Consider the following 17,338-nt stretch of genomic DNA (forward strand, 5'->3'; position numbering starts at 1 on the left):
ACAGTTAAAATAATTAGTGAGGGGTATATATACTTGCCACTGTGTTCATTGTTTTCTGGCTGTTTTTGTAGTTCCTTTCTGTTCCTTTCTTCTCTTGCTTTCTTCCTTTGTGGTTTGAGGACTTTCTTTAGTGTTATGCTTATATTTCTTTCTCTTTATCTTCTGTGTATTTACTATAGGTTTTTGTTTTGTGGTTACCATAATGCTTACATAAAACAACATAAGAGAGTCTATTTTAAGTTGATAACAACTAAAGTGTGATCCCATTCCAAATCCCAACATTTTAACTCCCCCTGCTATATTTTATGTACATTTTAAGGCTTTTGGCATATTACCAAATCGCATTTATTAATAGGCTAGTTGCTTATACTTACTATTCTTGAAGCTGAGCTCCACTTTATTTTGTATCTGACACTAAATACAGTAAGTGCTATTATAGAAGGACTTTAATTGCATTATTAACTATTGTTACTGCTGTGTAAACCGGATGGCCCATTAAATTCTGTAAATACAACAACTTAGAGAAATAGGAGCTAGTACAGTGCTTCGCCCAAAGTAGAAATTTTGTCAGATCATCGTCCACTGGTGCAGCCTCTGAACAAGAAGGTAATAGTCATGTGCGGACTTTGTGTTAGATTGTTGGGATACTGGGTGGTGGTTCCTCCAGTCTTGATTTCTTTGTGGTATTTTTTCAGTAGCATTCATTACACTATGCCCTCCGATGAGCAGCTCAAAATTTTCCCCTAGCAGGTTAAGTTAAAACCTGTTCTTCTAGTTGAAAATAATCTTATTGAACTCCTTATGGAAAAACAAGTATGTATTACATTTGTGGTATTTACCATGCTCGAGCCAGCCGCCCCTTAAACCAAATAAACTCTTTATTTGAGTGAGATTTCATTTCTTAATCTACATATAAAGACAAAACTTTAGAGCTTAAGTATCAATTTAGTTATATTGGCCAGTTTTTCTCCACTGCTTCCTTCAGCATTTGGTGGAAATCCTGTCTGAAAGCTGTATTTTTTTTTTTTAAAGATTTTATTTATTATTTATTTGTCAGCGCGAGAGAGGGAGAGAGAGCGAGCACAGGCAGACAGAATGGCAGGCAGAGGCAGAGGGAGAAGCAGGCTCCCCGCCGAGCAAGGAGCCCGTTGTGGGACTCGATCCCAGGACGCTGGGATCATGACCTCGGCTGAAGGCAGCTGCTCAACCAACTGAGCCACCCAGCGTCCCTGAAAGCCGTATTTTTAAGCAGTTCATGCAGTTGTTTCCTGTGGGCGATAGAATTACTTTTCTTTGTATTCTAAATTTTCTCCAGTGAGTTTTTGCTATTTTCATAAAATATATATTAATTAAGAGTCCCCACAGTCCCTTCTCAATTTCAGTAATTTGCTAGAATGGCTCACAGAACTCAGGAAAACAGTTTACTTACATTATAAGTGTATCATAAAGGGTACAACTCAAGAACAGTCAGACAGAAGGGTTGCACAGGGCAGGGTATGTGGTGGAGGGGTGCAGTTTCCCTGTTTTCTCTGGATGTGCCACTTTCCCAGCACTCCTAAGTATTCACCAATTAGGAAGCTCTCTGAACCCCATTGTTTAGAGTTTTTAGGGAGATTCCATTCTGTAGACGTGAATGACTAAATCATTTGTCATTGGTGATTAACTCAGTCTCCGGCTCCTCTCCTCTCTGGAGGTTAGGGAGTAGAGCTGAAAGTTCCAGCTTTCTAACTATATGGTTCAACTCTGGCAAGCAGACCCCATCCTGAAGCTCTCAAGAGGCCCATCAAGGTCACCTCATTAGCATAGACTCAAGTTTATTATTAGTAACAACAAATGACATTTCTCTCCTGTCTCTCAGGAAATTCCAAGGGTTTTAGGATTTCTTTGCCAGGAACTGGAATGAAAACCAAATCTGTATTTCTTATTAGATCACAGTACCTATTGTGCCTGCCATGGTATCATATTGCGTGTATTTGAGATGATTTAATTGAATATGGAGCTCATGACTTTGTGTGGTAGCAGAATTTAGCTGCAATGTGTTAGCAGATTCAGTTGCCGCATGATTCTTTATATTGAGCTAACCTCCGCTTCATTGTGGTGTTCACCTATAGTTTTGCTGTCTAGAGCAGTACAGAGCAAGTCTGCTCGCTCTTCCAAAAGACTGCCTTTCAGATAAAGTGTTATATGGAAACCGGCTCTATCACTAACGTGATTCTGGAGTAAATCAACGTGAAAACAGGTAGCTGTGCTGGAGATAATGTAATTATTCTCTACAACCCCTAAATTATGGAGTGAAAACCTCCTGGTGCTACTGTGCCACATTCACTGTTGTTCTTTTTCTACTTTTCCAATGGAAATCTGTATCAATTTATAGAAATAATCCTTTGGGATCTAACAGCTCTTAGAGCCTCCCTCTTTACTCTTTCATCTTCCTGGTATCCAGCTAAGTTAATGGCTTTATTGTGAATATTCCATTTGTAAGCTATTTGTAATACATTTGCTTGTAACTAAAGACTTAAACTTTAAGCAAAATAGAATGCTGTACTTTCATGTAGAGTCCTTTTACATTTTTTTATTTCATGTCTTTCCAGCATTTACTCTCTTAAGACAAAGTTTCTAGACAGTAAGGGAACAGATTTTGTAACTCCGATGTGATTGTGCCCCTGATATTTGTAAGTGCCAAAAAGTTATCACAATAAAAACCACAGTGGTGGGGCGCCTGGGTGGCTCAGTGGGTTAAAGCCTCTGCCTTGGGCTCAGGTCATGATCCCAGGGTCCTGGGATCTAGCCCTGCATCGGGCTCTCTGCTCAGCAGGGAGCCTGCTTCCCACTCTCTCTCTCTCTGCCTGCCTCTCTGCCTACTTGTGATCTCTCTCTCTCTGTCAAATAAATAAATAAATAATCTCAAAAAAGCGGTGGGGGGAGAAAACTGACTTAAAACAAACAAACAAAAACACACACACACAGTGGCCAGAGCCTATCCACCTCTCTTTACTGACTTTAAAATAGCTGCTCCTTAGGGCTTCTGGCTGGCTCAGTCAGAAGAGCATGTAACTCTTCATCTCCGGATAGTGACTTTCAAGCCCCATGTTGGATGTAGACGTTACTTAAATAAAACTAAAACTTTAAAAAAAAGGTTTTTTTAAAAGCTGTTCCTTATAGTTGTTTGCATTCACTGCATGTATGTAGTCTGAGGGAATTTGAGTAGCATACCCGTTTTGAGACTTTATGAAGTGTCTTGTCATAAGGGACTGCAAATAATCACAGAAAGCCTTCAGTGACTCCATTCATCTCTGTTTCTGAATATTTCAGCAAGTCCAAGTCAGTTCAGATACCTAGTATCTCTGGTCATGAAAGGTCATGATCTCAGGGTCCTGGGATCGAGCCCCGCATCTGGCTCCCTGCTCAGTGGGGACTCTGCTTCTCCCTCTCCCTCTGCCTGCTGCTCCCCCTACTTGTTCTCTCTCTCTCTCTCTCTGTCAAATAAATAAAATCTTAAAAAAATAATAAAAATAAATAAATAAAAGCCAGGAAGAGGAGAATAAGCATATATGAAGTCGTAAGTGTAAGAAAGAAAACTAGGCAGTAGTCAGGCAAGACAAAGGAAGAAAGTGTTTTAAAAAGGAGAGAATGGTCATGGAAAATGAGCTCTATAATTATCCATGAGACTTAGCAGCATGGAGATGTATAGGCGACCTTTTGAAGAGCTGTTTCCAGGATGGAGGTGGGTACCCACCTGAAGGGTGAATGGGAGGTAGTGAAATGTAGTCATTTCTTAAGCTGTTAGCTTTGATAGCTGGGCAAGGAAAGGGTTTGAGGGAGGGATTTTTTTTCCCCCCAAGTGGGGAAAGTTGATATGTTTAAGTGATTTACAGGATGGCTGCAACGGGGAGCGGTGTTGAATACATAAGAGAGTGGGTAATGGATAAGATCTCTGCAAGAGAGATGTAATCTAAAGCCAAGTGGAGAAATTGTCTTAGTTACGAGGGAGGCACGTTTAATATAGTTGGAGAGAACAAAGAAAGGAATGGGTATGATACAGAGGAAAAAAATACTAATGCATTGTGTGATAACACAGTTTTGGTGACCTGGAGTCCTGTGTTTTCTGTTTCTGGGGAAGTGATGGGGGCTTGGTCAAGAGGCCACATTCCTCTCCAGCCTGGGCCAGCCGAGCAATTGCTTGGCTGTTGTTCCTTTTGGTCACTGACTCTCGGCCTCAGTAAGGCCACCCATCCCTTCCCTTGCTTGGGAGTGAGACCTGGGCCCATGTACCCCAATTTCGTGCATCAGCTTAGTTTCAACGTCTTGTCCGGATTTCTTCTTTATCTCCAGGCGGGGAGACTAAACTAAACAGTTACAGTCCTGATAAACTATTTTAGTAAACATGTAGATATCCTGTTTTTCTTTAGAAATCTAATCTTTAATTTTCATTTTTGACAACTGAGTTCTCTAATGTACCTCAACGATAAGTTTGTTTTATTTATCAGAAATTTGTTAAGCTCATACTGTGGGCCAAGCACTAGGCTAGGTACTTGTTATAATGGATTAAATAAGATATGGCTGCCTCGGGCGGCTGGGAGAGACCAACACACACAGCCCTGACATTTTACTTTTGATAAATGCATAGACTTTAGAATATCTAGATCTGAATCCAACTTCTTTTTGCAAAAAAGAAGGCCAAATTATTATCTCTTTGGGAATATCATGAAATTCATTTATATATTATACAACCCAGATAATCCCTTTTCCTTATACTCTGTTATTTTTTCATGCTGCTTCTATAATTAAAATGTGGAATTTTCCCGTCCTGAAGTAGAGTGTTTTTACTGTACATCAGGTGGTCTTAATATGGGTTTTGTAGATCTCAATGTATCTAGGGATTGGTGGTTTTGTGCGTTCATGAACCTTCCAAATTATATGCAAAATTGAATGTGTATACATGAGTTCTTAGAGTAGAAAGAATCCGTAATTTTTCTAAATGCTCAAAGAATTCTATCACACCAAAATGTTAAGAACCACTAGACTATTAAAATCCTTATGTAATACAGGTTTTGTCCTATGACTGTTTTATACCATTAACCATTTAGATTTTCTCACAAGAGGAAAGGGAAGTTGAAGATGTATTTCATAATTGCCTTCTTAGAATTATTTATACAATTTTTAATATTGATACAATTTTTGAAATTGGCATTTAAACATTAGAATTTCTTTTATATTATCTAACAATGTTATAACCACGCTACAGTTTTTTTTGCAAATATGTTTTTTGTTTGTCTTTAGTACCAGGGCCCTCTGGTGATAACGGCATCAGTATTACCATGATCTTGATGGCCTGGATGGTTATTGCAGTGATCTTGTTTCTACTGAGACCTCCTAATCTAAGAGGATCCAACCTAACGGGCAAGCCAACCAGTCCTCATAATGTAAGTGTTGTGGATTAGAAATTCATTTGGATAGGGGAGGGGTATGGCCTGGAAATGGGAGGAGTTTGTTTTGACTGAAATACCAGAATTAGCAAAAGGAAGATTTAACTCACGGAGTAAGTTCTTGCCGTGGAGTCCTTATAAATCTTGCAACACCAAATAGCTTAGTCTTCAAGGAGTTATGTAGCAAAGCACAGACCAGTAGCCCAAAGAGAATTTTAAAACACATTCCAATCTTCACTTGCATTCCAGTCTTTCTAAATATTAAAAAAAATCCAGTTTGTAATAAACCACAGCAATATTTCTCAAATCTCAGTCTTCCACTCCCCAGTTCCTCACAGTCCCTTCAGCTTCCTAAATTCTCTCATTAGCTACAGTTCAAATGTTTTTCCCTCTACTTCATTTTCTCCCCTTCTTTCTTAGCTATTAAATACAATAGAGGTCCTGAGCCTGTCTGGTGAAATCCCTTTTTCCTCTTGTTTTCCCATCCAATTTCTCTTAAACTCTTCTATTTCTGCATAATAGGTCAACTGAACTGACGAAGGAGAGGTAGGATCATTCATTTTAGCAAATCTTGATAGTCCTGATAACTACCATTTTTAGAACCTTCTAGATAAAAAATGATAAATAAAGTGACCCAACAGGGAGTTTTTGGTGCTGTCTTTAACAGAAACTTCATGGAAGGATTCCTTTTAATCGTTTGGAGAATGGGTATTTATGTTTTTTCTTTTCTATTTGTCTTGGATATTACTTCTTTAAAGATATTTACATGGTGAATTCACTTGTTGAACACCAAATTATCCCACTGATTCCCTTCTCCAGTCTTCACCATGTGGAATTCCTAAAATAACTTCTTTTTTTTCCCACAATTCTTGTATTGCTAATATTAGAAGTTGAGTTAAACTAACTCCTTACGTGAGAGAAAGCCAATGTGGAATGATAATTGGTCAGTGCTTTGGTTTGTTTAGGAAAGGAACATTTAGATACATAGCCATGTTGACTTTAAGAAAGAAGGTATCATTAGCTCTATATAAAAAGCCTTAAATTTTTTTTTCTTTGTTTCTTTTGGAGAAGAAGTTATCCATAGAATAGCTTATATGTTATCCTGGTAAGATGCTTTCTCCTTGGTATTTTTTCTTACTTTCTAGGTATAGTTTTATTACTTTCATATCAGAGAGCAACTTCCTCAACATTTGCAGCTAAAGAAATCCAACTTAAGCCAGCCTAGAAGCCATTGAAAGGGACAGAAATTTAAGATGACAGCCCCAAAACCTTATTTCATCATAGGTCAGCAGTTCTTGGCTAGTAGGCCCACTGCCCTAGGAGTAAGCAAGAAAACATACTAATTTCAAGTAGAAAATTGACCAGCCTCCACCAGCACCTCCTGTAACGTGTCAGAATAAATAAATGGCATCTCCCTGAAGATTCCTAAAAGCTCTGAACTTTCCCTTCCAGTTCACATACTTTCTCTTGCAAGTAACAGTGACCAGCTCTGCCTGGTTTAAACAAGTGGCTCTATTGGTTCACGCATCAGGCTATCCAGAGAGATAGGGTTAGTGTTTGGATTGTCTAACAACATCACCAGAGGGGGCGCCTGGGTGGCTCAGTGGGTTAAGCCTCTGCCTTCTGCTCAGGTCATGATCTCAGGGTCCTGGGATCCTGAGCCTCATATCAGTCTCTCTGCTCAGCAGGGAGCCTACTTCCCCTTCCCTCTCTGCCTGCCTCTCTGTCTACTTGTGATCTCTCTGTCAAATAAATAAATAAAATCTTAAAAAAAAAAACAAAACCAAAAACAGTATCATCAAAGACCTACTTTCTTTCTTCAGCCATCAGCTTCGCTCCAAAGTGGGCTCCCTTTGTGGTCACAGAATGCCTGCCAGTAGCAACAGGGGCCATATGCTTCCTTATTGACCTTCGGTAGGGAGAAGCAAGAGTCTCTACCTCACTTTGTAATGTGCTCGGTCACCTTGAGCCAGAGGGATGGTGCCATCTTTATTGGTGTAAATGTCACCTCTGGAGCTGTCAGGGAGAGCAGTGTCATCCAAATCATTTTACTGTTACATAGTTTCCCTTTCTTCCATACCACAGGGAGGAGTGAGACAAACGTTGGTGAATTATAGTGTTAATCTAGCGTTCCCTGGTGTAACAGCAACATGAGAAGTCCAAATAAGTATATGATTAGGGATTGGAGGGTGGGGGTCATGCCTTCAGTTCTTACTATGTGCTAGATCGGTTGCACTGGGATTCAAGAAGTCGGTTCCATAATTTCTGTCTTTCTAATGCCAGGGACAAGATCCACCAGCCCCTCCTGTGGACTAACTTTGTGATATGGGAAGTGAAAATAGTTAACACCTTGCACGACCAAATGAACGAAGATGACCAGAGTACTCTTAACCCCATTAGACTGTTTTTCCTTTTGCATCTGCAATATGGGATGGTATTGTTTTCATGAGCTTCTAGAAATTTCACTCGCAAGCTTATTTTTGCTTCCTGTGTTATCACCATTCCTTTTTACAGTATATTTGAGTAAATGATTATATTAAAAAATTTACATGGGCTTTTTTGGTTATCCTAAACTTAAACATTCCACTCATTCTGTTTGTAACTGTGATCATAATTTTTTTGTGATGATTTCTGGCCTGATTGAAGGAAATTTGAGATCCTGCCTTTAAATATTTTAAATAGTTTTGATAGGTTTTTAAAATTGCTTTTTTTTCATAAGGTATTTATAAAGTTACTTGGTGTTCTCTGAGATTGTATGAAAAAAATTAGAACCACACTGTATTTACATTTACCTTAATAGTTTATTTGTGGGTGGCAGTTTTTTCTAGTTCTTGGGACTGTGGCAGCCTTTGGAATATTTTACAGATCTATGTTATCCACTACAACTGGCTTATGTTGCTAGAAAAAAGAGGGGAGAAGAAATGAAATAGTTGTTTACTAAGTTTTCTATTCCCACAAAAATGTCTAATATTAGGAGAACTTTAAATAAGCATGATTTAAATATGGTGGGTGATTTACAGTCCATTATAGCCTTACGAGGTTCATGAAAGGAGGAAAAAGGTTAACGCTTTCTGCCTTTGCCAGGTATATTCTATACAGTAATAATTTAAGCTATAATTTATTTGTTAAATGGGTGCCTCTCAGGAACCTTTTCTGTTCTAACACTTCCCTGTTAAATGGAACTCTGAAAGCTGTATTGGGGCCTATTTGGTTGCTGACATTTGAATGCTGTTTACTTATTTAGCCTATTTTTTTCTGTGAAGAAAAAATTGAGTCTTTTGTTACCTTTCTGACTTCAGAAAATATTTGATGGTTTACTCCAAGGGAAAAAGAGGAAAATGAAAAAGCAATCAAGGATCTTTTTTCTCACCCCTTATCTCATTCTTTTTTAGTAATAAGATGGATTGGGGTGGGGAGGAACATTATTATAAGTAAAATTTTGAAATGTATAAAAAGTAAAAGGTTGCATTCTTTTGCTCAGTTTGAAAGAAAATGAATACAAATGGCATAAATACAAGTCTGGCATGACCTATGTGGTTATGGAATTTTTTTCTTAGCAAGTGATTACAGATGGTTTATGGGTGCTAGAAGATATTTTGCTATCGATGTAAGGATTTTCCCCCCAGATCAGTCTAGCTTTTCACTGTATCGATCTGAGAAATTACATGTATGAATTAATAAACTTCTCTATATCATTGTACTGTTTAATAGAGTCTCTGATAAAATTGTGTGATGCTCCTAGGGTATTTTTCCCCCTTTATTATGATTACATTTTAGGCCATAAACTTTTTAAGGGCTTCATTTCATTATATAATCCAATATTGACTGCTTGCATTCCTTCTGTGGATCTTAGCTTTGAGCTCAACTTCTTGACATAGTATCATCTATTCTTAATTACTTGTGCTAATTGAGGGGTATCATAACACAGGTAAGTCAAATCTTAGATAAGGGAGCACCATAAATTTAAATCTTCCTCTTGCTGTGGCCTACTGGAAGCGTTCTCAGCTTTACAGCTGTTAGAGTATTCAATGCGGAAAGGGCAGGGATGGCATAGGTTGGAGTTAAATCTCTATAAGCATTCCTTTTTCTGCCCTTGGCCCCTGGACTTTGAAGGCTTGCACATACATCCTAGCAGTCTGTTCTCTAAGCTGCTAGAAAGCCAACCTCTGGCAGAGATGCTGATGCATTCACTGAATCTGTGGCTCACAAGTAATTGAGAATTGGCTTTGGTTGAAGCCAGTTGGCCTTGATGAGGAAACAGTGTGTCTAGTGTTAGTTGGCTAGAGACCTACAAATCTAGATTCTTATTCCTGGTTCTTCATTTCTGTCACATACACTTAATTGACAGTACATCTAGTATATTAACCTTTTCTATATGGACCATCTAATTAGGAACAAAAGTTCCTAGAGAAATACTTAGTTTTGGGGTTTTTTTGCTTGTAAAATTTCTCTGCATTTCTGAGAAAGACCGCATACTACTGCTTATAAAGTATTCCTGTTAACCTAACTAGTAATTTATATTACTCAATTTAATTCTTAAAGCTTCTACATGTGGCCTTTTTATTGAGCACACTCTTACTCATTACTTGGCTTACATTCACCGGAACTGTGGCTACATTCATTTTTAAATCATCTGGAGAAAGAAAAGATAAAGCTTCATATTTTAATCACTTTGGGCTCTTAAATGTTCCACAAATAACATTAAGTTTATTTTGTTTTAGAGTCATGTAATGTCCCTTATGCAAAATAAAGTTTTCTTGCTTTCCATATGGAAAAAGTTAACATTGGAACTGTGTATAGTAAAAGAGTTTATCATGTATCTATCCAAGCACTATCCCGTGGCCAGCAAGTCATATTTTAAATAAACTTGCAGAGATTTTCTAAAGTAACTATTAGGTTCAGCTAGTCCATGGTTACTTTTAGTGTCACCGTGGTGTGTGATGTGATAGTGTTTATAGAATGACTGAATTCTTTTCAAAGGAACCTTGGAAATGTATCACTCTGAATTAAAGCCTGTCACTCTAAATAAACATGCTAAAATTTGACCAGTTTATCAGCTTAAGACACAAAACAGCAACTTGAGGAGAAACGAAGAGTTTACACATAAGGGGTTAAATTTTTGTTGTTGCAATGGTAGATTTAGTCTTAACATGATATTTCTAAATGAAGAGCATATGTATTTGTTACCATGTCTAATGATTACTTTGTTAAAAGCGAAAGTGGTCATGTGATGTACTAAGTATGAATTGCTGTTTTTCACTGTTTAAATCATGCCAAACAAATCATGTCTGTGCCATCCAGGGTTTATTGTAATCTTTTACTGAGTACTTGGACTGGGATAAAGGGCTTGTACTATGCACTTTTTATTAATGAATAAATAGAAAACATTAGTAACTGTTTTGTTTTTTTGGGGAAATGAATCTTTTGCTTAGTAGAACATTTACATCCTTTATTAAACGGTTTCTTTGTAAGACTTTTTACCCCTAACTGAAGACCTTCCACAGAGAGAACTTTAAGTTACAAGAAAAATACGTATGTAATAGCAGTGGGGCCAATATTCAGAAGTAGGGATTCTGAGAATCTCTAGGAGATTAGATCACAATTACATTTCTTTACTTACTCTTTTATTTTTTAATTTCTTCCTAGAATATAGTGTTAATAGACCTATGCTTTGAAGGAATAATATTCAATAATGTTAATTATGTATTTGAGCAGGCCTATGTTACTTAAAGGGAGCAAGATGTGTAACTGTACGAACACACACACAAGTGAAGATCTGTTTTTTGTCTTGTGACCTGGAATGCACCCAGATACCAAAGATCATTAATCCCCACATACACGTAAAAATGGTAAAATTGCCCTGGCATGGGTCAGTGTCTGTGTGATACTTAAGTGTTCTTTAAAATAGTAAAATGTGTGAGACATATAATTTTCTGGAGGTAATTAATGATTTCAATCTAAAATTTGTCATGAATGTCAATATATACCTGAACCTCTGTAAAACTAAGTTTTCATTAAATGGTTCTGCAATATTAGTTTTCCTCTCAGAAAGTAGAATTCTCATAAGTTTTTTTGCTTCCTGCCATTTCATCTGATAGTTGTCTCAGTTCCAAATCTGTTTTTAAGAGTCGATTTTTCTCACCACCAAGAAGTTCCATAAACACCAATTGAGATTATGATGCTCTCACATTTTTAAAAAACTGGAGTTATCAAAGTGATCTTTTCCCCTGGGCAACTTTGCATATCTTTTCTCATACAAATAGACTATGTCAGTTCAATAAACATTTCGACAGTGTATTTATTTCTGCTTTAAAATGGGTGTTATTCAGGGGTGCCTGGGTGGCTCAGTGTGTTAAGCCTCTACCTTCAGCTCAGGTCATGATCTCAGGGTCCTGGGATCGAGCCTCACATCGGACTCTCTGCTCGGGAGGGAGCCTGCTTCCCCTTCTCTCTCTGCCTGCCTCTCTGCCTGCTTGTGATCTCTCTCTCTGTCAAATAAATAAATTTTAAAAATCTTAAAAAAAAAAAAAAAAACCCAAATAAAATGTGTGTTATTCAGAATTATGTTACAGAAAACATTTTAAACCATCAGATGCCAGATTAAGACGTCTTGTGAAGGGGAGGTAGAAGATGTTTGGGAAGCAGGGAATAGATAGGGATGAAGAATAATATGTGTAGCTTTTTTTTTTTTTTAAGATTTTATTTATTTATTTGACAGAGAGAGAGAGAGATCACAAGTAGGCAGAGAGGCAGGCAGAGAGAGAAGGGGAAGCAGGCTCCCTGCCTAGCAGAGAGCCTCATGCGGGGCTCAATCCAGGGACCCTGAGATCTTGACCTGAACCAAAGGCAGAGGCTTAACCCACTGAGCCATCCAGGTGCACCTATGTGTAGTTTTAAGAATAAAGCAACTTTCATGTCAAGAAAGAATATTCCTGGGGTGCCTGGGGGGCTTAGTCGGTTGAGTATCCAGCTCTTGATTTCCATTCAAGTCATGATCTCGGGGATGTGGGACTGAGCTGTGCTTTGGGCTCTGTGCTGGTGGGGAGTCTACTTGGGATTCTCTCTCCCTCTCCCTCTGCCTTGCCCCCTCTAAAATAATAAATATTTTTAAAAACCATATTCCCTTTTATAACACTCTGCTTATTTCCAGGAAGTTTAGGAATGAGAAAAAAATATAACCCCTGCAATACTAGAGTCCTTCTTACTTCTTATATATTTAGTTCCCATACTGCTCATAACCTCAGACACTCAGGCTATGTTTTGATGATGAATGGATTTGAATTGCATTGCCTCTATTCATTTTGAAGAACTGAGCACAGTTTCTCAGAGAGGACAAGTACTACATAGAAGATTCAGCATTACGGAAAAAGTCTACTATTTTGCTGTTTTTGTTGTTGTTTTTTAATATTTGTTTATTTGAAGGGGGTGGAGCACAGAGAGAGAAGCAGATTCCCAGCTGAGCGGAGAGCTGATGCAGGGCTTGATCCCAGGACCCTGAGATCCATGACCTGTAGTCATGTAATTGTAATAATTATCTCATGTGCAGTAAAAATATTTAGCATTGCTAATAGTGTTGAGCCTTGGAGGAAAAGTGTTCAAGTAGCTTTGTGTGAGCTGGGCTTAAGGTAAGTAATTCATTCAGATCTTTAGCTTTTCTTACATCTAAAAGATAGCATATAATTTATAGCATATAGCTTATAGTGATTCTCAAAATTTCTGGTTTGGAGACCCCAAAGAATTTTTGTTTATATGCATTGTTTTATCTATCAATATATACTGTATCCAAAATTAAAACAGAACATTTGAAAGCATTAAGTATTTTAAAATAACAATATACCCAATACATGTTAACATGAAGGTTTTTGTGAAAAAACCATTTTCCAAAATGAAAACTTGGAAGACTGGCATGTTTTACATTTTTGCAAATCTCTTCAATAGTTGGCTTAAAAGAAGTCTGGGTTATTATTATTATTTTTTAAGATGTATTTATTTGAGAGAGAGTAGGGAGGGGCAGAGGGAGAGGGAGAGAGAAAATTTCCAGCAGAACTGTGGACTGAGCAGGGAGCCTCATGGCGGGCTTGATCTCATGACTCCAATATCATTACCAAGAGCCAGACACTTAACTGAACCACCAGGTGCCCCAGGTTATATTTCTACTTCTACATTCAATATGTTAGTTCCCTTCTTGTGAAACTGTGTGAATATTAGTTTTTGGCAACTAAATGACTAATGGTATTTTGAGCAGCCTGTACTAAGGAAAACAAATTATGTAACCATTGGACTGCCTACTTATTTCAGAGCATTAGTTTCCTCATTTACTTATCAAATATGGTACCACTTTACAGAATGCTGAAGTAAATATCAAATGAAGTGTTTGTAAAAATGTTAAGTCCTAAATAAATACTGTATATAAAGGCCCTCACCATCCCAACACACACACACACATACATACACACACACACTGTCCCTTTTCAAAACCTTAAGTTGTACAGATACTAGGTATTTAGGGGGGCACTTCCATTGAATTTCTGTTGGGAAGAATTCACTCTACTAAGAATGGACAATGGCACATTTAGGCCAGAGTCTGGCATAAGAAAAGCATTAAAGATTAAAACATTAGGGACCCCTGGGTGGTTCAGTCAGTTAAGCATCTGCTTTTGGCTCAGGTCGTGATCCCAGGGTCCTGGGATTGAGTCCTGCATTGGGCTCCCTTCTCAGTGAGAAGCCTTCTTCTCCCTCTCCCACTCCCCCTGTTTGTGTTCCCTCTCTCACTGTCTCCCTGTCAAATAAATAAAATCTTAAAAAAAAAAAGATTAAAACATTAAATAGAATGTCAGTGTCCAATCAATATTTTAAAATCCTTGAAAGGTAAACTGGAAAGCAAATACATTTTGACTAATAGGTGAATAAATCCATTGCAGTAAAAGCTAAAGAGCAAACTAATTAGACTTAATAGTTCTCAACGTTGGCAGCACTTTGAGAGCTTTAAAAACCTGGTGCTTTGGCCCCACACCTCAGAGATCGTGGTATAGGGTTTGACCTAAGCATCTATAGGTAATTCCAGTAGCAGCTAAGGGTAAGAACTCTTGGCATTAAGAATGCTATGCCTTGGGGCACCTGGGTGCATCAGTTGGTCAAATGTCTGACTCTTGATTTCTGTTCAGGTCATGATCTCTGGGTGGTAAGATCAAGCTTAGGTCCAGCCCCCCTGCAAGCCCTGTCTAGCCCCACCTCAGGCTCTGGGATCAGTGTGGAGTCTGCTCAAGATTCTCTCTCTCTCTGCCCCTCTGCCCCCCACAGTCTCTCTCTAAAATCAACAAATCTTTTGAAAAAGAGTGCTAAAGCTTGTTTTTAGTTCTAGAGATGAAAAACTAAACAAAAGCATAGATTAATTTCCTTTATACTAGCTGACTTCTATATATGGGCAGGGAACTAAGTGAAATCTTATATTCTCCTGCAGTAGAGTTATTTTTAATAGTGATATCTCACAGTTTTTCCTAATGCTTAAAAATAATGCTTTTTTATTTTCTTAATTTTTTCTTACGGGGATGAGGAAGGGAGATGTCATCCTTCTTATGGATGGCCATAAAAGAAGCCTGTTCAGTTCATGAGAAGGCTCTATGTTAAAAAAAGAAGAAGAAGAAGAAGATGAAAGAAGGAGAAAGAAAGAAAAAAGAAAGAAGGAGAGGAGGAAGGAAAAGAAAGCATGCCAAGGAAACAAAACACCACTGTTAAAATAAGGAATAAAGATAGGATTATTACTTTGCAAGGACTTGGATCACAATGTTAATAGGATAAATATTAATTCTTCACATAATAGACTTAATGGTCTCAGAAAACATGAATTCTTGTGGTGATAAGGCCATTTGTTTTTAGTCCCTGTCCTCAAGAAGTTTATATAGTATTTACCAGGGAAAGACAAATACAAAAGCTAACAAATAAGCTAATATTTCAGGAACTAACTGCTAAAGTGAAGTTAAAAAATAATGGTGAAAGAGCTTTCTGAAGAGATGATATTTGAAGGGGCGCCTGGGTGGCTCAGTACCTTCGGTCCTGGGATCGAGCCCCGCATCAGGCTCCCTGCTCAGCAGGGAGTCTGCCTCTCCCTCTCCTTCTGTTCCTCCCCACCCCACTCATACTCTCCCTCTCTCAAATAAATATATTTTTTAAAGATTTTATTTATTTATTTGACAGAGATCACAAGTAGGCAGAGAGGCAGGCAGAGAGAGAGAGAGAGTGAAGCAGGCTCCCCGCTGAGCAGAGAGCCCAACGCGGGACTCCATCCCAGGACCCTGAGACCATGTCCTGAGCCGAAGGCAGTGGCTTAACCCACTGAGCCACCCAGGCGCCCCAAATAAAGTCTTTTTAAAAAAGAGAGAGATGATATTTGGGGTGAGATTTGATGATGCAGATATGCAAAGATCTGGGCAGTTTTCCAAGAGAAAAAAAGTACGAAGGACATGAGACTGAAGCATAATTGGCATTTTCAAGGGACCAGAATAAGACCAAATGACCTGTACAAGTTGAGATCAGAAGTATGGTCTAGAGAGGTGCTTGGGTAGCTCAGTCGCTTAAGCGACCAACTCTTGAGTTTGGCTCAGGTCATGATCTCAGGGCCATGAGATTGAGCCCAGCCTTGGGCTCAGTCTCAGCATGCAGTCTCCCTTTCCCTGTTCCTCTCCCTCTGCCCCCCCCCAACTCATGCATTTATGCAAGAGCTCTCTCTCTCTCAAAAGAAATGAGGTATGTCTACATCTTAAAGGATCTTGAACTCCAAAATAAGGAATTTGAGTTTTCTCTTTTTTTTTTTTTTAAGAATTTATTTATTTGAGAGAGAGAGAAGATGGGAGAGAGAGAGAGCATGAGAAGGGGGAGGGCCAGAGGGAGAAGCAGACTCCCCGTCAAGCAGGGAGCCCGATGTGGGACTCGATCCCGGGACTCCAGGATCATGACCTGAGCCGAAGGCAGTCGCTTAACCAACTGAGCCACCCAGGTGCCCAGGAATTTGAGTTTTATTATGAGTATAAAAGCCCTTGGGACATGGGGCGCCTGGGTGGCTCAGTGGGTTAAGCCGCTGCCTTCGGCTCAGGTCATGATCCCAGGTCCTGGGTTCAAGCCCCACATCGGGCTTTCTGCTCAGCAGGGAGCCTGCTTCCTCCTCTCTCTCTGCCTGCCTCTCTGCCTACTTGTGATTTCTCTCTGTCAAATAAATAAATAAAATCTTTAAAAAAAAGGGGATTTCAGAAAACTTACATACTTAGCCCCTGTCCTCAAAGACTTCATAATCTTATTTGCAAATGGAGTATGCATCCTCTTGATAAGACAACAGAGTATGGGTTAAGAGCAAAATGTGGGGGCGCCTGGGTGGCTCAATTGTTAAGCATCTGCCTTGGGCTCAGGTCATGATCCCAGGGTCCTGGTTCAAGCCCCACATCGGGCTTTCTGCTCAGCAGGGAGCCTGCTTCCTCCTCTCTCTCTGCCTGCCTCTCTGCCTACTTGTGATTTCTCTCTGTCAAATAAATAAATAAAATCTTAAAAAAAAAGCCCTTGGGACAGAGGATGAGAGATACATGATTTGACTTATGGTTTTAAAATCTCACTCTGGCTGCTATATGGAAGATGAACTGTGTGCATCAAGAAGGAAGGTAGGAAGCTAGGAAGGCATTGTGGTCCAGAGAAGAGGTGCTAATCTCTTTGGCAAACGGTTGTGGTAACGTGAATTAGAAGAAGAGATCAGAATTGCAATATATGTTGGAGGTAAACCCAACTGGCCACATGGATGGCCTGACAGTGAATGGAAGGGAAGAGAGAAAACAAGACTTAAGTCTAGTTTTGGGGTCTTAGCCACTGGATGGTTGATGATTGAAATTGAGATGGGAAAAGTTGATGGTAAGGAAAATGGCCAATGAGAA

At 38.9% G+C, this 17,338-nt stretch overlaps 1 protein-coding gene across 1 annotated transcript in view; it reads left to right on the forward strand.

Annotated features, from left to right (window-relative positions):
* The window catches only part of LOC111149287 (small integral membrane protein 14), a 73,175-nt gene extending 64,041 nt beyond the window's left edge, over nucleotides 1-9,134 (forward strand). The window contains exons 4-5 of the mRNA XM_022506271.1: nucleotides 5,281-5,423; nucleotides 7,710-9,134. Coding sequence (XP_022361979.1) covers nucleotides 5,281-5,423; nucleotides 7,710-7,742 — 176 coding nt within the window. The 3' untranslated portion in view covers nucleotides 7,743-9,134. The remainder of the gene's footprint in view (nucleotides 1-5,280; nucleotides 5,424-7,709) is intronic.
* The last annotated feature ends 8,204 nt before the right edge of the window (nucleotides 9,135-17,338 follow it).

Source organism: Enhydra lutris, unplaced genomic scaffold (genome assembly GCF_002288905.1).
Source record: "Enhydra lutris kenyoni isolate GAN:26980312 unplaced genomic scaffold, ASM228890v2 scaffoldscaffold21, whole genome shotgun sequence".
In the NCBI taxonomy this organism is placed as follows: domain Eukaryota; kingdom Metazoa; phylum Chordata; class Mammalia; order Carnivora; family Mustelidae; genus Enhydra; species Enhydra lutris.